The sequence below is a fragment of the Sceloporus occidentalis genome, unplaced genomic scaffold (genome assembly GCF_023333645.1).
Source record: "Sceloporus occidentalis isolate IW3139 unplaced genomic scaffold, rSceOcc1.0.p SCAF_3, whole genome shotgun sequence".
NCBI lineage: Eukaryota > Metazoa > Chordata > Lepidosauria > Squamata > Phrynosomatidae > Sceloporus > Sceloporus occidentalis.
Genome location: NW_028316983.1, coordinates 248355666 through 248378131, shown reverse-complemented (window position 1 = coordinate 248378131; position 22466 = coordinate 248355666). Strand labels below are relative to the sequence as shown.

Sequence of the window (22466 nt, the reverse complement as noted above, 5' to 3'; positions counted from 1 at the left end):
TCAGGGGCTAGCCTGAAGAAAGAGGCTCCTCCCTCCCTAACTGTCATCCTTCGGCCTCCGAGGGAGAGAGAAGGCTGGCCAGGTACCATCAGGGGCTAGCCTGAAGAAAGAGGCCCCTCCCTCCCTAACTGTCATCCTTCGGCCTCTGAGGGAGAGAGTAGGCTGGCCCAGTACCATCAGGGGCTAGCCTGAAGAAAGAGGCTCCTCCCTCCCTAACTGTCATCTTTCGGCCTCTGAGGGAGAGAGAAGGCTGGCCCAGTACCATCAGGGGCTGGCCTGAAGAAAGAGGCTCCTCCCTCCCTAACTGTCATCTTTCGGCCTCTGGGGGAGAGAGAAGGCTGGCCCAGTACCATCAGGGGCTAGCCTGAAGAAAGAGGCTCCTCCCTCCCCAACTGTCATCTTTCGGCCTCTGAGGGAGAGAGAAGGCTGGCCCAGTACCATCAGGGGCTAGCCTGAAGAAAGAGGCTCCTCCCTCCCTAACTGTCATCTTTCGGCCTCTGAGGGAGAGAGAAGGCTGGCCCAGTACCATCAGGGGCTAGCCTGAAGAAAGAGGCTCCTCCCTCCCCAACTGTCATCTTTCGGCCTCTGAGGGAGAGAGAAGGCTGGCCCAGTACCATCAGGGGCTAGCCTGAAGAAAGAGGCTCCTCCCTCCCTAACTGTCATCTTTCGGCCTCTGAGGGAGAGAGAAGGCTGGCCCAGTACCATCAGGGGCTAGCCTGAAGAAAGAGGCTCCTCCCTCCCTAACTGTCATCCTTCGGCCTCCGAGGGAGAGAGAAGGCTGGCCAGGTACCATCAGGGGCTAGCCTGAAGAAAGAGGCCCCTCCCTCCCTAACTGTCATCCTTCGGCCTCTGAGGGAGAGAGTAGGCTGGCCCAGTACCATCAGGGGCTAGCCTGAAGAAAGAGGCTCCTCCCTCCCTAACTGTCATCTTTCGGCCTCTGAGGGAGAGAGAAGGCTGGCCCAGTACCATCAGGGGCTGGCCTGAAGAAAGAGGCTCCTCCCTCCCTAACTGTCATCTTTCGGCCTCTGAGGGAGAGAGAGGGCTGGCCCAGTTCCATCAGGGGCTAGCCTGAAGAAGAAGAGCCCTCCCTCCGGTCCATCTGCCTTGGTCCAGGCCTCAGAGGGAGAGAAGAATGCTGGACCTGATTCCCTCCCTCCCTCACCATTCCCTTCTCCTTTTGTGTCGTGTCTTTTAGATTGTAAGCCTGTGGGCAGGGAACTGTCTGTTATCCCCTCTATTGTAAACCGCTTGGATTCCCAGTGATTGGGCGGTATATAAATAAAACCTATTATTATTATTATTATTAAGAAGTATCTTTGCGAATGTTCTGGATCTCCTGCCAATTTCACTGGGTCACCACAAATGCCAACATTATGAGAAGCAGAGGGGGGGGATCTCTTGCCCCATATCTCCTTGTGATGGAGGCTAGACACTTGTCCATCAAGGGGGAGGTTTTGGGGAAAGGAACATCAGTCTAAACAGCACTATGGAATTTAACACAAGAATAATCCTCAGAATGAGAAGAGATGAGTAAGGAAGACCGAGTATCCTAGTCAGAAGGAATCCATGAGGCTGAATACAACCCATTTTAAGGCATAGTGAATGGCTGCTGTGGAAATACAATGCTTTGCAGATTTATTCACACAAGCGCATTGACATTCCTACATTTTGTTGTTCTAAAACCTTGAACTGAGATGGATTTCGTTAGCATTGTTGCCACTTGATGTACACAAGATACTCAGCACTGAAGAGGTGAAATGTTTTTCACTGTGGGACAAAAAGTTAAACAAAGAAAATGTATAAAAACCAATGGGGTGTGATTTGCGAATACTTTTGAAGGCATCTATATGAACTGTGGAGAGTTGGGAATACAAGATTTAGAAACCCCTGCTTGTTGTTATGTCTGAATGAGATGCTCTGGCATCATCGATTGCCAAAGAAGAAGCAGAAAGCTCAAGGGAAGGAAAGGGAAGGTTGCTCTCTAAGCCTGAAGCTAAGTGGGTTTCTTGTGCCAGAGGAACAAGGAAAATGCCCAGCAGAACTATCCTTGGGAGGGATTGATAAGAGGAGCCTAGAAAGAAGGCTGCGGTCCAGAGACTGAGAGGAAAGCATTTGGGGAAACTGGTCTTTCCAGCATCAGTGCTCAGTATAAACAGCCACACCGGGCAAACTACCCTTTCAGGAATCCAGGGCTCATTAAGTACTCATTGTTCTTTGCCTGGGACTGAGGCACACAGGCTGCCATTTCTCCCTGTCGCAAAACCCAGCAAAGAGGAGAATGCTGTGCGTCTCCAAAATGGTTGTGCTTTTGTGCATTTTCTTGGTTGTAAATCATCTCCAGAGCCAACCTGTGGGGCAAAAAAGTAACTTTCCCAAACTCTGGGGTCCTGCTCCCATTGACTGGGATCTGCTGAAGGAACCACATACTTTCCCCAAATCTGTACCAAGTGACCCACAGACTTTCCCAGGGGCTTTTAAAAGTTACTTTTTTGATGGAGAACGGAAAGACAAATCAACCGTATGAAGAGAAACGGGGAAAGTAACGACATTATGGAGAAAGCCAAGGAAAAATAATTAACATTTTAATATACTATAAAGGTGTGTATATACATAAATAGGTAATTCGAGTATAACGATAGTAAGAAGGTACTTATGTAAAGGTATTATTTGTTCTTTATGAAATAGTAATATTATTATTTATTATTATTAACCTTTATTTATAAAGCATTCTAAATTTACACAGAAAGGAAGAATGAGAATAATCGCTCTAAAAGGGGAAAAGCAGGAAAGGGACAATAAATTGGGGGGAGTCAATAATTTACCAAAAGAGAACGGATCGGAAATACAGAATAACTCTTTATCTATTGCAAGGAAAACAATGGCGAAGTACGACCAGGAAAAAGAGAACAGAACAGAAAAGTTACTTTTTGGGGTTTACAGATCCCAGAATCCCCACAGCCAAAAAGTAACTTTCCTAAGATCTAGCCTGTGAAAAAGTTACTTTTCAGCACAACAGCTCCCAGAATCCCCTGCCCCGGACCCTGTGGAAAGTTACTTTTTAGCTCAACAGTGGAAAAGTTACTTTTCCAGAATCCCCTCCATCTGAGCCTGTGGAAAAGTTACTTTTTTGCCCAATAAAGCCACTCACCCTCCTGGGACCTGCAGCCCCCCCAAAAGTAACTTTTCCAAGCTCTGCACCTTGCTGACCCCTATATTTTCCAGGCTTGCAAGCCACTGACCCAGACAACAGCCCCCCAAAGTTTAAGGGGGGGACCTTGCCTTTGGGGACTGCAACTCCTACAATCCCCAGCCAGGATGGGAGTTGTAGTCCAAAATAAAAACCTCCCTCAAGTTTTGCAGCCAATAACCTTTTCCAGGAGCCCCCTCCATATCCTTGGCGAGGTCACGTGACCCACTCCGCCCCGGGAACTCCATGCCACTCTATGGGGGAAATCACGTGACCCTCTCTGGCTCCTCCCAGAAAGGGAGCCCCCTCCCCAGACCCACGCCGTGCCTCCCCCAGACCCACTTCTCCCGGCCACTCACTTTCTCTCCTCCCGGCTTCTCCGCCGCCTTAATCGAGCCTCGCCTCGCCTTTCCCACTAGGCCCAGACTCGCCGCCATGGCAACCGGCCACACTTCCGGCCCAGACCGGAAGTGAGTCGCCCCCTGCCCACCGCCATGTTGAGTGAGGCAGAGCGTTAATCCTCCCCAGAGGAAGGATTTAAAGGTATATATCCACACTGGGGAATGGAAGCACTTCGACACCGCTTTAGCTGTGTATATATATGTATGTCTGTGTATATATATATATATATGTGTGTGTGTATGTATATATATATATATATAATGTTTATTATATATTTCTATATATACATATATATAATATAAATATAATATAAATATTATATATATATATATATATATATATATATATATATATGACTTTGACACCGTTTTAGTTGTATTTATTTGGCAAATAAATATAATATTTATAATTATAATATAATGTGATTATATTATTATTATTATTATTATTATTGCTATTATTATAGCTGCGGTGGCTCTGTCCTACAGGATCCTGGGATTTGTTGTTTGTCGAACTCTTTGACAGACCAAGTTGAATGCCTCACCAAACTACAAATCCCAGGACTTTTTAGGGCAGAGCTAAAGTGGTGTCAAACTGCTTTCATTTTGTAGTGTGGATGCACTCTTAGGCCACTTCCACACTGCAGAATTAATGCAGTTTGACACTGTTTTAACTGCCTTGGCTCTGTCCTATTGGAGCCTGGGATTCATAGTTTGGCGAGGCACCAGAGCTCTAGGTCAGAGGAGGCTAAATAGCTCACAAAACTACAAATCCCTGGACTCTGGAAGGATAGAGCTTTGGCGGTTAAAGTGGTGTCAAATTGCTTTCGGTCAGCAGTCTGGACGCATGCTTAGGCTGCATCTGCATTGCAGAATGAAAACAGTTTGACAGTGCTTTAACTGATGCAACCAAATTTAACTGGACCAAACTGGGAATGGCCAATGTGGGCACATGAATGGGGCAAATTGTCTCGTGGCAGTTGGAGCTGACTTTCCAGGAAGGTCAGAAACAATGGGATTCCTAGCTGTTTGATGGTTTTGAATCCAGAGTTGCCAAAGGAACATTTTGCAATTTAGGCTAAATCACTTTTTAAGGCTTTAGGCTGCGTCAATAGAAGACTAGTGTCTAGATGGAGGGACGTAATAGTGCCACTTTATTCTGCTTTGGTCAGGCCCCACTTGGAATAATCCTGTGTCCAGTTCTGGGCAAAACAATTCAAAAAGGACATTGAGAACTGTAGCGTGTCAAAAGGAGGGTGATCAAAATGGTGCAGGGTCTGCAAACCATGAATCCCTATGAGGAGAGACTTAGGGTGTTGGGTATGTTCAGCCTGGAGAAAAGAAGGTTGAGGAGGAAGCAAGCTTGTTTTCTGCTGCTCCAGAGAAAAAAAGGACACGGAGCAATGGATGCAAACTAGAGGAAAAGAAATTTCATCTAAACATTAGAGCTGTAAGAGCTGTTCAACAACGTTGCCTTGGAGTCTAGTGGAATCTCCTTTGGAGGCCTTTAAACAGAGGCTAGATGGCCATCTGTCAATGGGGATACCTTGATTGTGAGTTCCTGCATGGCAGAATGGTGTCGGACTATATGGCCCTTGAGTTCTCTTCCAGCTCTATGATTCTATGATCTGGCATTTCAGACAGTCTGGACCCAATCCATATAGGACTTCATAGGTCAAGGCCAGCATACCCAAGCTGGTCATTATACCCAACCCCCTAAACTGCTACTCATAAAGCTTGGTAGTTTCCTGACCCTTCACCATTTTGGTTGACATCCTCTGGACCTGCTCTAGCTTGGCCACATCCTTTTTGAAATGTGGGGCCCAAAACTGGACACAGGATTCCCTGTGAGGACTGACCAAAGCAGAACAGAGTGGGACTATTACTTCCCTTGATCTGGACACTATACTCCTATTGATGCAGCCAAGAAGCTCATTGGCTTTCTTAGGTGTTGCATCACATTGCCAATTGACGTTTAGCCTGTGGTCCATTAAGACTCCTAGATCCTAGAACGGAAGCCTGGTGCTGTGGAAGATGCTGGAAAGCATCATGCGTGATCCTGCGCTGACATCACAGTGGCCAGAACCCAGTCCCTTGCTAGGGTTAAGGCCATGTTCTTCAGCTCTCCACTAGCCAAGTGTTGCTATTTCCTCTTTGCTGAGCATCAGGTTTTCTCAAGTCTTCCCACATGGCCCAGTCTGGGTACACGAGTGGGACGCATAGGTCTCCCAATGCCTGCAAGCACAAGCAGGACCACCGTAGGCTGGATGGGGTCAGGCAGGGTCCTCAGCTTGGTGCCAACGCAGTGGACGATGACTGGGAGACAGACCCTGACTACGTCAACAATGGCGGCAGCAGGCGGTCCGGAGATCATGCGATTTCGACAGCATCCATCATTGCGGGTGAGCCACAGAAAACCATGAGTGCCACTTTTGGTCCATGTTCTGGAAAGGTTTCTCAAATCTTTCTGTTATTTATTCTTCTTCATTAAATGAAGAAGGCTGGCTTTATCAACTATATGGAATGTGTGAACTTGACAAACTTACCCAAAGACTTCCTGAAGAAAAGGTCATTAGTGAATGTAAACCAACAATACAGCATCTGGTACAAAAGTGAGATAATATGGTAAAGTAGGAGATGATCACTATTACGATATAGAATATGTGTTATCAAATAGGGGCTGGTATTATAAATAATCTAATAATCTAGGAATACAAAATATTATATATTCTCTCTCTGGCTTTGCTTCGCGAACGAAGATTCAGGAAGGACTCATGATCCCGCGCTTTGTACAAGCGCATTGGTGACTAAAAAGGCCAATTTGAGATAAACAGGTCCGGTTGCAGAAAGCACAGCAGAAAGTCTCCTTGGGTGATGTTTCCAGGTTGCGGTTCTTTCTGCATTGTCGTTTCTCTTTGAGGCTCGTTCGGCGTGAGCTTTCGAAGAAGGCTGCAGCGTGGATGTGTCCTTCGAGCCTGTGCAATGGATTTTTCTGGTGGAGCGCAGCGTGCACAGAACTGGCCTCACCCTTTAAACCAGAGGTTCGTCTGCTGAGGCCTTGACAAGCATGGACAGTGGCAGCGAGGTCCTCGGGTCGTAGGTGTGATTAGAGTTTCCTTCTCTGAGATGGTTGACCTTACAGGGTTAGATGAGCACCATCTGCCCGGGTTTGGGATCAGAGTTTTCCTTCTCCTAGGATGGTGGCCATAAGGCTAGAGAGCCCATCCTGCCCTTTGGCGCTCTTGGTCAGACCCTTCGGTTGTGACCTGTCTGGCATGGGAGGCCCCATAGGTGGCTATTATACCACCGCCAGCATAGCTCACAACTTCATTAGGGTGCGCAAGCCTCTCCCCCACGACAATAACTATATTATATTTTAAGTTATCTTCTTTTTCTTGCTTTAGAGAAATTGAGGAGGATAGGAATGGAAAACTAAAACTGGAATGTGAGAGTGAAGGATTAAATAAACAAAGAGAGGATGCTTGGAAGTATGGAATTGATGTACTATTGAACAGTTTGAGAATGGAGGTTAATTAAATATTTAGTAGGAATTACCAAAGAGGAACAAAGAAAGAAGCCAGAATGAATGAATTAAAAGAAAGATGGAATGAAGGAAGAGTAAGCTATTAGAGTGAAGGTTGTAGTATGCTGAAAGAGTAGGAAGAGTGAAGGAGGATGTAGTAAATTGTGAGGGCGAGAGTAAGTGATGGAGACTGCAAGAAGAGGTGGAATGGGATGATCTTGGAAAGAATTGAAAGATGATGGAAAAGACAGAGAATGAGAAAATAGAAGGTTTTTAGATGGGATGGGGAAGATGGTGTTAGGCGAAATAAAAGAAGGTATAAGAAGGTAGGGTAAGGAAGGAGAGATGGGGAAGAAAGAAGATGTAAGGACTTGAATGGTTTGAATGGGGAAGAAGATGCGAGGTCATATTTTTATGTGAGATATTTTTGTATGTGTAAGTGTATTGAATAATTTCTATTGTGCTTAATATATGTCTAGTAGTGTGTTTAGTATATGTGTCTGCATTTGTATCCTTTTAAAAGTTTTTATTTGCTGTTTTGAAATTAATAAATATTATTTTTTTTAAAGAAAAATCTGTCTGTTATTTGTTTATTTGTAGATCTCTCCCGGGCGATCCGAGACGGCAGCCTCGGAAAGTCAAGCTGGCACAGCAAGAAGGAGTATGCCAACCTCCAAGGACACCATCATGGTTACAAACGTTCAGAAGGGAACTATCTGGAGGACCGTCACACACTGCCACATCTGCATGGAGACCCAGCCCCAGGAGCCAGCATCGAGAGGCCCTCCCTGATCAACCGAAACACCGCAGAAAAGCTGGACTCTTTTTTCTCTGAGAAGCTCAGAGTCTGGGGAAGTGACACGGCCCAGCGGTCCGACACCTACGAAAACACGGAAGGTGCTCAGGAAGAGAGGGATGTTCACCGGAGACATGATGGAAAGGGACACGCAAGCCCCGACGAAGCAAGTATGAGACGGACACATGGCTGGGTAACCGATGGAAGTGGAGACACAGTGGCAGAGTACCCCCAGAGTTCCCGAGAGATGTGCAACCCCCCTGCCGTGTGCCAAGATGCAGGTCTGTGGCACCCTTGGCACAGTCTTACAGGTAAAGGGAGGGCTTCGGAGGGTCCACTCTCAAAGCAGGAAGGCAGCCGGCCCTCCACAACTGTGAGCAGCTCTGCCAGGATCTTGCCTCGGTGTCGGATCAGCCACGTTCAACGTTGCCGGGCGTGCCAAGCATTTAATCAGAACCAGCCCACCCCTCCTTATGAGAACTGCTGGACCACCTTGCAAGAGGAGGACCAAGGGGGTCTGAGTGACCCCCACCAGAAGGAAAGGACACCACCTTCCTCCTCCAGGCAACAGATCTCGGACCGACTTTCCAAAGTCCAGCACTGGCTGGAGCAGACACCAGTGGAACGGCCCCGAGGCCCAGACCACTGGAGACAGCAGAGGCACAGCATCCGACGCCAGCTCAACCCAGAAGCACAGGCATGGTGCCCTGTTTATGCCCCACAGGGTCTGAAGGAAGGGGATCTCTGGGGCAGAGCAGGAGACACCAGGACCTCCCGAAGGTTGGACCCCGTTGCTGAAACCAGACACGTATGGGAGCCCCATCTAGGAGAGACCCCTCACTGCCATCAGGTGAGGAGCCAGAGGGGAGGCAACACAATGCGGTGGGGGAGTTGTCATGCCCATCCCAGTTGTGGGTAGCAGTGGCAAAAGGAGAGCATTGCCCTCCAAAGAAGAATCCTCTCCTCCTAAACAGAACATGTGTCAACAGTGTGATGCAGCAGCTAGAAAGGACAATGTGGTTTTGGCTGCATCAACAGAAATATAGTCTCGAGATCAAGGGAAGTACCAATACCACTCTATTCTGCTCTGGTCAGGCCCCATCTGGAATAATACTGTGTACAGTTCTGGGCATCACAATTCAGAAAGGATGTTGACAAATTGAAGTGTGCCCAAAAGAGAATCACCAAAATGGTGAAGGGTCTGGAAACCATGAAGTCCTATGAGGAAAGACTCAGGGAGCTGGGGATGTTTAGCCTGGAGAAGAGAAGGTTAAGAGGTGATATGATACTCCTGTTTAAATGCTTGAAGGGATGTCATATTGAGGAGGGAGCAAGCTTGTTTTCTGCTGCTCTAGAGACTAGGACCAGGAGTAATGGATGCAAGCTCCAGGAAAAGAGATTGCACCTCAACATTAGGATAGTAGGGGCTGTTTGACAGTGGAACACACTCCTTCCTCGGAGTGTAGTGGAGTCTCCTTCCTTGGAGGTCTTTAAGCAGAGGCTGGATGGCCATCTGTCACAGGGAGGGCTTTGACTGTGATTTTCTGCATGGCAAAATAGGGTTGGATTGGATGGCCCATTACTCCTCTTCCAACTCTACAATTCTATGAATTCTCCTGCAGTACCCAAATCCTTTTTAGCATTGCAGAGAGTGACACAATGAAAATCATTCCCATTTAGACATCCTTTTCTATTTGCTGTGTTCACATTCCCTTGCTCACTTTTCCTTCCTCTACTCATTGTGGGATTGTAGGCAAGACCACTCTCAGTCTTGGAGAATCATAAAATCATAGAGTTGGGAGAGACCACAAGGGGCACTTTTTGTCTGTGAAATGTTGAAGTGTCTGAGGTGCAGCAGCCTTCACCAAACGAAGGGTGTTGAAACCTGGACAAGGCATCCCTTTCCTGGCCATGGGGCCCAGCATCTGGGGCTGGTGGTGCCCACAAGCCTTGTATCTTATGTCTTCCCCCTTCTTCCTCTTCTCCATAGCCAGTGGCACAGATCCTGCCCTGTGAGGATGCCAGCACTTCGCCCGCCACCTGCACCTGCCTCTTCTGTGAGGAACAGAGACCTGGCACCAGGCTGGTCACCGACAAGACCAGGCCTGACCCTTCGGCCGCTGAAGTGTCACTCCGGTTACAGTCAGAGAACCGCATCTCCCGGATCGTGGAGGCTTTTGAGCGGCGGACTCTTCGGGAGGCCAAGATGGCCGAGCAAGAGAGGGCCTTTGAGTCCACCAGGCAGAGAGACTTGGAGAGAAGAGAGGTGGAGAAGAGAAGAGGCCGGGGACCCAAGGCGGGCAGGGACCCCAAGCGGGGTCATCGCTCCAGCAGCACCAGGGCCCATAAGTCTCACCCCAAGGAGAAAAATGGTGAAGAGAAGGAAGAGGAGAGAAAGAAGCATGGGGAAAGCAGGACCTGGGAGGACCCCAAGGGGAAAGAGAGTCTGCGGGCGAGGAAGCGTCCCAGTTTCATGGACAGACTGAGAGGGATCCGCTAGGCTCTGGGGCTCACAAGGTTGAGGGTCCCAAGAGATAGGCCACCAAAGAGGTGGAAGAAGGGGAAGGGAAAGAATTTGGAGACTTTTAGTGTATGTAGAAAAGTTTTTAATAAAAATTATCATAAGAAGAAGTGGAGGAAGAAGAGAGGAGGAATGTGTAGGAGGCAGTCTGTGGAAGAGTGTCATGGCATCTGCTCCCAGGTCTGAGTTGGACCAGGGATGGGCATGGTCTGGCACCCCTGCTCTCTTCAAGGAGTTAGGTATAGAGATGCAACCTGGTTAGGAAGCCATCTGTGGAGCCTTTCTTCTGTGACCCTTAGGGGGGAAAGGAAAGGGGCAACTGGAAGCATGATGTCTCTTGCAAGATGCCTCCTTTCTGACTTTCTGTCAGGTTTGGCATTGGGAGGGAAGGGGATTTATGCCACGAGGCACTAAAGATAAGAAGTCCCTTGGGTTCCTTTGAGGTCAAGGGAAAGTGGTGATGTACCTTTGAGGACCATGAATGAGCACAGCCAGAACCTGATGGGGATCAAAATGTAAAAGGCAATTGAGAGGGGAGGGCTTCCCACCTATATAGTGCCTTTCTTTAGTTCCCCCCAGGCCCAATGCAAGGAGTTTCTCCCCGCCTTTCCAAGGACTTGCCACTCGGTGAGAGGAAGAGGGTCGAACAGCCCTGATTCCAAGAAGGATGATGGGACCAGGATGCAAGAAGGGGCTGGGCATGGTCTATGTGCCTGGCTGAGGCCACAAAGTGGCTGGATTTTGCTCAAAAGACTCATGCACTGACCGGTCTGTATGAATAAAATGGTGGCTGTCAATCCCGATGTGGACCACTAGATGATGCCTCAAAATGCTTTTGTTAGTTTCCCAGAAAGGATGTGAGGGGCCATCACTGTATCATCCCTGCATGAGATGGGCTCCTCTTGTCTCAACTTTGCAGGGGCATTTGGGGAGCTGTAGTCCAAATAAGTACGGGTGGGGCCATTGTGGATCATGGGCTACATGAAACCGCCAGGCTATTTTAGTGGCCAGGAGCCCACTCTGTTCTTTTGGATGTTTGTTTTTCTTCCATAGGCTCCTTAGGACAGGAAGACTTTTGCCACATTTTTGCCCTCCACCTTCCAAGCTAGCCCTTGAAGAGATCTTTTTGCAGCCGGACATAACCTGGAAACAGTGTGGGGGGAAAAGGCTTATTCCAGGCCTGATATAGGTCAGGTGGGGGCAGAAAAGAGGTTAACTTGCCTTCTGTGCTCCGTAGGGGATATTTGGGTTTTAAAAATCCCATTTTTCCAGGGGGCACAGCACTCCAAGGTCCCTGGGCAATGTGACCCCATTCCCCAACTTCAGGGGCATCGCTGAGAAGTTCGGGCCTCACTGAGTGAAACCCAAAGGTGCGGTGGCACCACTTTCCCCCAAATGTCTTTCTCCTTTTGGGTAAAAATGGCCCGTGGCGCTCACTCACCTCCCTTTAAAACCCTGGAGCTCAGCTGAAGAAAAGGTGTGAGAGGAGTGAGGCTTAATGGGTGGAGGATCATAGACTCCTAGCGTTGGAAGAGACCCTAAGGGAGCATCCAGTCCAACCCTCCTGACATGCAGGAACTCACAGTCATAGCACTCCTGACAGATGGCTGTCCAGCCTCTGTTGGAAGAGGGAATCACAGGAGAATATTTGCCCATAGAGCATCATTGGAGAATACTTGCCCATAAAGAATCATTGCGGAATATTTGCCCATAGAGAATCATTGGGGAATACTTGTCTATGGGGAATGATTGGAGAATACTTGCCCATAGGGAATCATTGGGGAATACCTGCCCATAGGTTAACATTGGATACTTGCCCAATGTTTCCCTGTGGAAAAATATTCTGCAATGATTCTCTATGGGCAAGTATTGTCATTTGTTTTAGTACATCCTTGTCTGTTAGTCCCAAAAGGAGAGTGACCTGAGTCACATGGTCAGTCTGAATGAGAGAGAGAAAGAGGAGAGTTTGCATGCAGGAATTCCCTATCTATCTAAGGAGGGGCAAAGAGAGTGCAAAAATCTTCCAACAATAGGTTTGCCTTTGGGTCACCATAAGTCGGAAACGACTGGGAAGCACACAACAACAACAGATAAACCCTAGAAGATGTCATTTTAAAAACCCTAATTCTAAAATCCGTTTGTTTACTGGTTGGCAGCAATTCCCCAAACAATAGTTATAATGCTTGTGGCCGGTAGATGGTGGCACTTAACCAGTGTATATCCTGCCTACACAACTTGGCAGTTTGTGATAGGGGCCAAAATTAAAATCAGCTAAAGCTCTCTGGCCCTAGATAGGTTTTTTGTGGCTCACTTTCCAATTAATTATTAAACTATTTTGCAAATAAACCATATTATAACGAAAGGAATTTTCAGTTAATATCAATTAATTAACTTACAACTTCAGATTTTTATTGATCATGAAATCACATTTTAAAAAATTACTTTTGCTAATCAGTTCATAGGAAGGTCAAAGACGAAAGTGCAAAGGCAGGTTTCTTATGCTGAACGTAAAGAAAACAAAAGCAATGACCGCAGAAGAAATACAGAGATTCAATCTAGAGAAGGAGGAAAATGAAATGGTCAAAGAATTCCCATATTACCCAGGATCTATCCTTGACCAGAATGGAGACTGGGGTCAAGGAATAAGAGAAAGACTAGGAATGGGAAGGGCAGCTATGAAAGGAAAGACATATAACTGAGTTCTAAAGTCAGAATGGTCCAGGCCACTGTATTCCCCATCATCCCCATGAACGGATGGGAGAGATGGACAGGGAAGGAAGCAGAGAGAAAGAAAGAAAGCCAACTCCTATGAAATGTGGGGCTGGAGAAGAGGATTAGGATGATCCCATGGACAGCCAAGAAGACAGACAAATGGGTTCTTGAACAGATCAGACCAGGGCTCTCCTTGGAAGCAAAGATGGCCAAGCAGAGACTATCGTACTTTGGCCACATCATGAGAAGGAACGGATCGCTAGGAAAAACAATAAGGCTAGGAAAGGTAGAAGGTAGAAGAAAGAGAGGAAGACCATAAACCAGACGGAGAGACTCCATGGGGGGGGGGGGGGTCTTATGGCCAAGGGCTTATTGCAGGGTCTGGGCAAGACTGCAGCGGAGGAGAGGGACTCTTGGAGAGGCCTCATCCATGGGTCGCCATGAGTCAGAACTGACTCCAGGGCAGCTAACAACAACAACAACAACAACAACAACAACAACAACAACGCATTTTAGTAAACACATAAGGTTTTCTTGGTCCAAAACACACTGCAGAAATAATCCAGTTTGAGACTGCATTAACTGCCTTAGCTCAGTGCCTGGGAATCCTGGGAATTGTAGTTTATTGTGGCACCAGAGCTCTCTGACAGAGAAGGCTAAATATGTCTCACAAAATGACACTTCCCAGAATTCCCCAGCATTGGGCCAGAGCAGTTAAAGCAGTCTCAAACTGGATTATTCTTGCAGTGTATTTTGGACCCTTACTATTTAATACCATATTTTGCTATATATTCAGGGGCAGCAGTGTTGGCTGTAAAGCAAAGTACAACAACATCCAAAATGCACAGAAGAGTGATACTGTTTAATATATATATATATTTCCCCTGTATGATTTTAAACATCTTTGCCTGATGAAGAAACCAGTGGAGCTTTGAAAGCTTGCATTGCAACATGTATTTTGTGCATTTCATTTGGCAAATGAAGGGTATCATTGTTTTGTGGATTTTACTGCATTTACCTCCTCCTACGCCGCCCAGTTCTTGTATGGTGTTTTTTAATGTTGTAAGACTTGGGAAAAGGGCGGATGATGATGATGATGATGATGATGATGATGATGATAGACAGGGAGAAAGCTGGACAGCAAAGGAGCCCAGAGGAGCATGAAGTTGTTCCACATCCTTGCAGGCTGCCTAAAATCCTTTGGTGGGCCACAAGTGGCCCGTATGTATAGGCCTGGTTTAATTTAAAGATACGGCCGTGTTAATCTGTAGAATCAGTATTTAGAGAGAACTTGTAGCACCTTTGAGACTCACTGAAAGGAAGAAGTTGGCAGCAGGAGGTTTCACAGACTTAAGTCTACCTCCTCAGATGCAGTTGGACCTTAGATCTTCAAATGCATCTGAGGAAGTAGACTTACGTCTAGGAAACCTCCTGCTGCCAACTTCTTTCTTCCACTTAGTCTCCAAAATGTGTTGGATCTCTCTCCAGGCCTGGTTGAGATATACTCCTTTCCTAAATATTTTTGCAATTTCTGTACTTTGCCTCATGGCCAAAACAGCTATCTTTGGATATGTTTTCTCATGTATTTTAGCCGCATCAGGGGAAACCTATAAAGAGGGCCATTGGACTGGGAGATGAACATTTGAGGGTTGTTATTATTATTATTATTATTATTATTATTAAAGTTAGATAGCGCCATAAGTTTTACATGGCGCTTTGCATAGTCATCAAACAAGCTACAGACAAAAACCTGCCTACTACAGATTACAATCTAAAATCAGAAAGCAACAAACTCTTAGTGCCTCTTCCTTTGCTGAATCCCAGTTGCACATCCTGCAGGTGATGGGGGCTAGTTTTCAGCCCCAGATACTTTGCAAGTGCATCCCCCCAGCCTTTAAAACAAGATATATATATACTTTTAAGTGAGCTCAAGCTCCTACAAATTGGGGTGCTTTGATTCCCAAATTGCAAGGAGGCCATTTTCATTCTTGGTTGTTCAGAGTCCAGGCTCAAATGTCGGAAGAGGGAATTTTGAATGCCTTGGAGACTGCAAGGCCAGCAGAGTGAGAAAGAGACCTGGCCCAATGGGAAAACAGCAATCCCAAAGCAAAAAGGCTTGTAATTAAGTGCTTGGCGGATGCTCAGCTCATGCACATGAAAAATGAAGCATTTGAGAGATTTATATGGACAGATCGGTGTCCAAGAGCAAATACAGCTGTATCAAGCATTATCTGCTTTGCACCAATGCAAAGAGATGATCCTGTGAAACGTATGGAAACAATTTTGTGCCTAATAGATAAATCGTTTATTGCCAAAGGAAAATGAAAAATCACCAGAAGGTTGGAGTTTTGCTGGGATCTCTACCAAAGGAATTTTCTCCCTTTGTTTTTGGGATCAATGCAATGCAGCAATCCCTGTTGAAAGATGTTTTATGTCCAAGTTCAAGAGAGAGTCTGAACAGGCGCATCTCTTGCTTGAGCATCTGGTTCTCATATTGGCTCAAGTTAGATTAGCAAAGAACAACAAAGCAATGGGAGATTTGCCTGGAAGTACCTGAAGGCCAATTGGCAAAGAAGGACGAGCCTGAATGTCAGGCCTGGGTTGGGAAAGGCCCTTTTCAAAGAAGCTGCTTAGCTAATAAGAGATCAGAACAATCGGTCCTTTGCAGCTCTCAGCCGAAAATAAAGACAGTTTAGAAACAGCCCAAAGGAGGAACAGGGCCCTTGCAATCGTAAGAATTGTGTTGTTGTTCATGGCCTTGGAGTTGACTTCACCATCTTATGTATGAGACGCCTTCAAATGACCCTTTCCTCGGCTGACCAGCTCAGCTCCTGAAGAAATTCATGGCCATGGTTTCTCCAACTGAATCTGTCCTTTTGGTCTATGGTCTTCCTCTTTTCCTATTGCCCTCCTCCACTTTACCAAGCATTATATTTTTCTAGCGAGTCCTTTCTTCTCATGAAATGGCCAAAATATGACAATCTGTTAGTCAACCTGCTCAAGGATCCATCCATTGATCTTCTTGGCTGTCCATGGCATTTGCAGAACTCTTCTCCAGCACCACATCCCCAATGAACTGATTTTCTTCTTATCCACTTTCTTCTCTGTCTAGCTCTCACCACTAAACATAGGAATGGGAAATACAATGGGATGGACAATCTTAATGTGAGTGTTTCAGGATGCTTAGTTCCTTCATAGCTGCCTTTCCAAGCCCTGGCCTTTTTTGATTTCTTGCCATCTCCTCTGATGCCTGAGACCAAGTACGGAAAATCTTGAACAAGGCAGGTGTCCCCAATAATCCTATATCTGTGCATTTCATTTTCCTGCCCTAAGTGCAGTACCTTACATTTCTCCCTGTTGAAGTTCATTCTGTTAGCTGTGGCCCAGCTTTCTAGTCTATTCAGATCATTTTGAATGTTGATCCTGTCCTCTGGAGTATTAGCTATTCCTCCTAATTTGGTGTCAACTGCAAATTTGATAAGTGTGCTCCCAATTCTGTCATCCAGGTCATTGATAAAGATGTTGAACAGTACTAGGCCCAGGACAGAGCCCCACTGGACACCCCTCTGGTCACTTCTCTCCAGGATGAAGAAAAGGAGCAATGGCTGACCATCCTTTGGGTTTGGCTGGTCAACCAATGGCAAATCCATGTAACAGTTGCCTTGTCTAGTCCACATTTTAGAAGCTTGTTTGCAAGAATGTCATGGAGAACCCTGTCAAAAGCCTTACTGAAATCAAGATCTACTACATCCACAGCATTCCCTTCATCTACCAAGATGGTCATTTTATCAAAGAAAGAGATCAGGTTTGTCTGGCATGACTTGTTTCTCTGAAACCCATGTTGAGTTTTTGTGATGATGGCATTGCCTTCTAGATGTTCACAGACTCTCTGTTTAATGATCTGCTCCAGAATCTTTCTGGGATTGAGGTCAGACTAACTGGAGGATGATTGTTGGGGCTCTCTTTTCCCCCTTTTTTCAAAGTCACAGATAAAGATGTTGGATAGCATTAGCTGTTGGCACTAGCTGGCGATAGAAGCAGAACCAATGCAGACGAGTGCCTCCTGCAGAGCCAGTCCAGCAAGATGACATGATGAGTGGTATCAAAGGCCACTAAGAGATCCAGGAAGATCACTTGGGTAAGACTCCACAGTCTTTCTCCTGGAGATGGTCATCTATCAGAGCAACTAAAGCCAATGGATACAAGCTACAGAAAAAGAGATTCTAGCTCAGTATTAGGAGGAACTTCCTGACAGCTGGGGATGTTTAGCCTGGAGAAGAGATGGTTAAGCGGTGAGATGATAGATATGATAGCCCTGTTTAAGTATTTGAAGGGGTGTCACTCTGAGGATGGAGCAAGCTTCTTTTCTGCTGTTCCGGAGAAAAGGGCCTGAACAATCAATGCAAACTACAAGAAAAGAGATTCCAGCTCAGCATTAGGAGGAACTTCCTGATGGTAAGAACTGTTTGACAGTGGAAGGCATTGCCTTGGAGAGCAGTGAAGTCTCCTTCTCTGGAGGTCTTTAAACAGAGGCTTGATGGCCATCTGTCAGAGATGCTTTGTGAGTTCCTGCAGGGCAGAAGGGGGATAGCCTAGTGGTCTCTTCCAGCTCTATGATTCTATGACAAAGAGGAGGGTGCAGAAAGCCAGACCTCGGGGTAACATTAGTGCCTGAGCTGGCTTTTCTGGGGATGTTGTTTGCTCTTCTGTGCCCCTTTGGAAGAAAAAGCCAGGAGATGCTGGCAGCCAACCTCTTTTACATTCTTGCCTCTTGGGTGAGAGACCTGTTTTCAAGAGGCACAGCCTGCCCTGAACCCCTAATTTGGAAATCAAATCCAGGCACCACTTCACTTCAGTTCCCTTCTGTGTGATTGTGGTTGTTGCCTTTATTTCTATCCTACCTCCTCCAAATCAGCACTGAAGGCAGTTTTCAAATGAGAGCAAATAGAATATTACTAAAAGATACACACGGTTAATATTAAAAGACAATTAATTTAATTAAACGATAATTAAATTGTTTTGAAGTTTAAAAACAATGCAATGGCGTGCAATTACAAATTATTAAAAGAAGCACTGCAATTAAAAGAAGCACGGCGTGCCTCCTCCTGGGTCCCCTGGGGCCAAGTATGGCTGGGTATTGCCCCTGAGAAGGCTCTGTCTGTCCTCATCGGTGGAGGTTTGCTGGGCTCCATCTCCTCCTTTGCCTCAGGCAGCAGAGTATCCTGGGTCAGCTCCAGTGCTTGCCAGCCAAGTGGCAATAGTCCATCATACTTGGCTCCAAGGAACCCAGAAGGAAGTGTGCTGTGCTTCTTTTATGCTGTGCACTCAGAGAAGAGGTCCAAACCTAGCAGCTTTCTTGGCCTGGAGGGGGACCCACAATGGGGTGACCTCCAGCCCCCTTCATTGGGGGCAGCGTCCCGGGTACCAGCTTAGCTGGAGTGTCCAGGGAAGGCCCTTATTGGAGTACTGTTAAAAACTGATTGTGGTTTTGGTTATTTGTGGTTAAGAAAGTTTAGCAGTAGCAGCACAAACAGCAAGAAGCGTGTACTCCATAGGAATTTGGTTAAAATCTACTGGATCTGAGCTTCTGGTAAATAAACAAGATACATTGGTAGGCAAAAAAGAGACTTACTTTATTGCTCCATCTAGCTTCTACAAAAGTAACTACTCAGAAGAGAAACCTGTACTTGGCAGAAGAAGACTCTCATGAGTGTAAGTAAGAAGAAGAGAAACCATCTTTAGTAGCAGAATCTGGCTTCTGCTTCCATTCCTGGTGAGAGCAGAGAGAGGAAGAGAGCGAACAAAGGGCAATAAAGTTTACTGGCCCCAGAAAAGGGAAGGGAATGGGAAGTGACCTCTTCACAAGGACACTGACCAAATGGCCATAGAGATATACACCAATGTTCCTGATAGAAAACACACACACACACACTGCCCTTCTCAAGGAAAGTAAACACAGATCTGTTAGCCAAAGTGCATTTTCCTGAATTGTGGTGTCTATGTGGCATTCCAGGGCCACCTGGAAGATGCCATCCCAAGGCAGGAAAGCAGTTGGGGAGTTGCAAATGGGATCATCACCACCTCCATCCTCAGAAGAATGGGCAATGATTGCCTGGCATCTCACCTGATGAACTGGTTTATGACTTAATCCCATTCCCATTCACCTTGGAAATTGCCAGGCCAGGTTACCTGGCCCCATACAATCTGACACCTTTGCCCTGCGGCTAGTTTTAGCCCTTATAAACCCCTGGAAATCTCCCCTTAGTGGGCTAGTTTGGATTTCATGGGGACACTATGCCACTGTGATCTCTAGTCTAGCTCTGGCACTTCCGTTCACCCAACGCTCTTGAAATGGCTGTGTCCCATGCCACTTCACCCTATTGGACTCTGGAAGCAAGCTCCATCCATAGTAAGTATCACCCTTAGTTTTGCCTTAAAATCTACTCTGAGCTAAGCCCTGATTTCCTGCACTTTGAATGAATGAGGGTATGAGAAAGGGATCTAGGAGTCCAAGTAGACCACAAGTTGAACATGAGTCAACAGTGCGATGCGGCAGCTAACAAGGCCAATGCAATATTAGGGTGCATCAATAGAAGTATAACATCTAGGTCAAGGGAAGTAATAGTGCCACTCTGTTCTGCTTTGGTCAGGCCCCACCTGGAATATTGTGTCCAGTTCTGGGCAAAACAATTCAAAAAGGACATTGAGAAACTGGAGCCATGTGTCCAAAGAAGGGCGACTAAAATGGTGAAGGGTTGGGAAACCATGAAGCCCTACGAGGAACGCCTTAGGGAGCTGGGGATGTTTAGCCTGGAGAAGAGAAGGTTAAGAGGTGATATGATAGCCCTGTTTAAATATTTGAAAGGAAGTCATATTGAGGAGGAGCAAGCTTGTTTTCTGCTGCTCCAGAGAACAGGACCCGGAACAATGGATGCAAGCTGAAGGGAAAGAGATTCCAGCTCAATATTAGGAGGAACTTCCTGACAGTCAGGGCTGTTCGACAGTGGAATGCACTCCTTCCTCGGAGGGTGATAGAGTCTCCTTCCTTGGAGGTCTTTAAAGAGAGGCTGGATGGCCATCTGTCAGGGATGCTTTGATCTGGATTTCCTGCATGGCAGAATGGGGTTGGACTGGATGGCCCTTGCGGTCTCTTCCAACTCTATGATTCTATGATAGTGAATTGCTGTGCGATTTCCTATCAATAAAAATAATACTTCAATTAGAGAATTCTGCCTCTGCATCATTTCTTGGATCCACTGCCCTCTTGGTCTACAGATGGGAGACGTTCTCTTTGCAGGGTCCTTGTAGCCGACCCCCCTCTCAATTTGAGCTAAGTAAAATTCCACTTTACTATACTTTTGGCTAAAGGTCTACAAAACAAGCATTGATGCTAATACTCCAGAAGCCCCAGCCAGGCAGGCCAATGGCCCAGGATTCTGGGGAGTGCAGTCCAAGATGGGGAAGTCTGGGTATGGACCTGTGGCTGCCCCTGCCATTCATCCACCAATGTTGCCAGTCAGCCTGATCTCCCTTTGCCTGGTGCTGCCCGTGGGTGTGTTGCTGGGCTAGCAATTCCTGCTTCTCAGGGACAGGTTGGCCTTTGGGCAATGGCCAACCTCTGCCTGGCAAGCTGTGGCTGGCTGGGCTCCCATGCCCAGGGATCACCTCACCTGTTTGGGAGAATGGGTTGGCTCCTGCCTCCGTTGGTAAGCTGCCTCTCTCCAGGTGCCCAGCAAGGAATGGGGTGGCCCTTGGGTGCCCAGGGAGGGGCTGGGAGGGAGGCCTGGCTCTCCAGCCCCATATTAAGGCCCTCCTGCAGCTGCCAGGGCATTGCCGACTCTTCCAGCTGCCAGGATGGAGGTCTTTGAAATAGAGGTCATGGAGGGTCAGGAACCACACCCGTGAGTCTTCTGAGAGTGTAGCTGCTCCGGGGGTCTTATTGGGGGGAAAGGTCCCCCCTAAGGAAGGGTGGCTCCTCATCCGGGACATTGGCCTTCAGTCCCCATTTCTAGCCTTGCAGAGATTTAAATGAGGATTACAGTCGAGGCTGAAGGGACTCTGGGGAAGCTGGCATAGCAAAGAGAGGAGGAAAAAGAAGGGGCCCCAGGGGAAGGATTTCCAATCTTTCTCTCTCTCTCTCTGCAATATTAGACTTTGGGGTCTGGAGGGAACTTCCATGCCGGAGGGTGCAGAATTCCTATCTTGCTCTCCTGTTGCCCCCATCCAAAGACAGACCCCCCCCCACCCTTCTGGGGCTTCTCTGGCTGGACTTTGGACTCAGAGCCTCCTGGTCAACCTTGCTGCCTGTGGTCCACTTCCCAGGTCTTGGGGCTCACGGTTCCCCAGTCCAAGCAGTGCCCTCCCTTGGGTTAGGGACCCCTCCTTGGCCATCTGCCATTTCCTTCTGCCCCTTCTGTCTTCCAGCGAGATGGTGATGAGGATGCCCGTCACAGAGTTGGCCGAACTGATGGGTCTTCCTGTCCTGGTGGAGATTGCGGACATCATTGGTTCTCTCCCCCGAGAAAGGATCACCGTTAAGGTGAGTCCAGCCCTGCACCCCAAGCGGAGCCTGCCTGGATTCTTTGCCTTGGCAGGGCCTTTCCTTCTTGCTCCATGGCTGTCCTCTTGGGGATGGAAGGATGGGGACCCTCCAGGCCCCTCTCATGCTTCCCCTTTGTCTCCTCTCTCCACAGAGAATTGCTCCTGGCATGGTCCCTCCATTGCTGTAGGAGGCTCCATGCTCAGGATGCCCATAGCCAGCAGGTGAAGAACCGGCCGAGTCCCTCTGGCCCCCTCCCCTCTTTTCCCAGTGCCTCCCCCTCCCTTCTCCCCAGGAACTTTTCCAGAGGAATAAAAGCTGCTGGCTTTGAAGGCCAATCGGGCTCCGGGTCTCTTTTAGGGATGGAGGGCGAGTGGGATCCATGGGGCTGGAGGGGGGGGGTCCCTCTGTCCAGGCAGAGAAGCCCACCGAGGGGTCTCTGGGCCCAGCTCTTGCCAAGAAGGGGTTGCTGGGAAATGCAATCCAAGATTGCAATGGAAGATAGTAAAAGAGGTTGTTTTTTAAAGAAGTATCAAATTGAGAGTGACAGACTTTAATGAGAAGGCGTAGGTCCCTGGAAAAGACAATAGTGCCAGGAAAGGTGGAGGGAAGCAGAAAGAGGGGAAGGCCACATGCCAGATGGATGGACTCAGTTGGCATGGACCCACAGCTTTGCAGGACCTGAGGAAAACAGTGGAAGATAGGGGTTCTTGGAGGGGTCTCATCCACAGGTCGCCAGGAGTCAAAGTCAGCCTGAGCGCAGAAAACAACATCAAAAACATTTGCA

At 47.4% G+C, this 22466-nt stretch overlaps 2 protein-coding genes across 3 annotated transcripts in view; one reads left to right on the top strand and one right to left on the bottom strand.

The window, feature by feature from the left end:
- PPP1R16A (protein phosphatase 1 regulatory subunit 16A) overlaps positions 1–3628 on the bottom strand; it is a 79038-nt gene extending 75410 nt beyond the window's left edge. Inside the window, exon 1 of one of the 2 annotated variants that reach the window (XM_089518156.1) lies at positions 3547–3628. The gene's annotated coding sequence lies outside the window, so the exon portion shown is untranslated. Of the gene's footprint in view, positions 1–3368; positions 3409–3546 lie in introns of those variants that run through there. The other variant, XM_089518157.1, reaches the window with a different exon arrangement.
- A 49-nt stretch (positions 3629–3677) lies between these two features.
- Positions 3678–11195, top strand: LOC149317758 (uncharacterized). The gene is made up of 4 exons (XM_089518155.1): positions 3678–3730; positions 5768–5990; positions 7712–8757; positions 9898–11195. Exons 2-4 carry the CDS (start codon positions 5777–5779, stop codon positions 10405–10407), a joined length of 1770 nt encoding a protein of 589 aa, XP_089374281.1. The 5' UTR covers positions 3678–3730; positions 5768–5776; the 3' UTR covers positions 10408–11195.
- The last annotated feature ends 11271 nt before the right edge of the window (positions 11196–22466 follow it).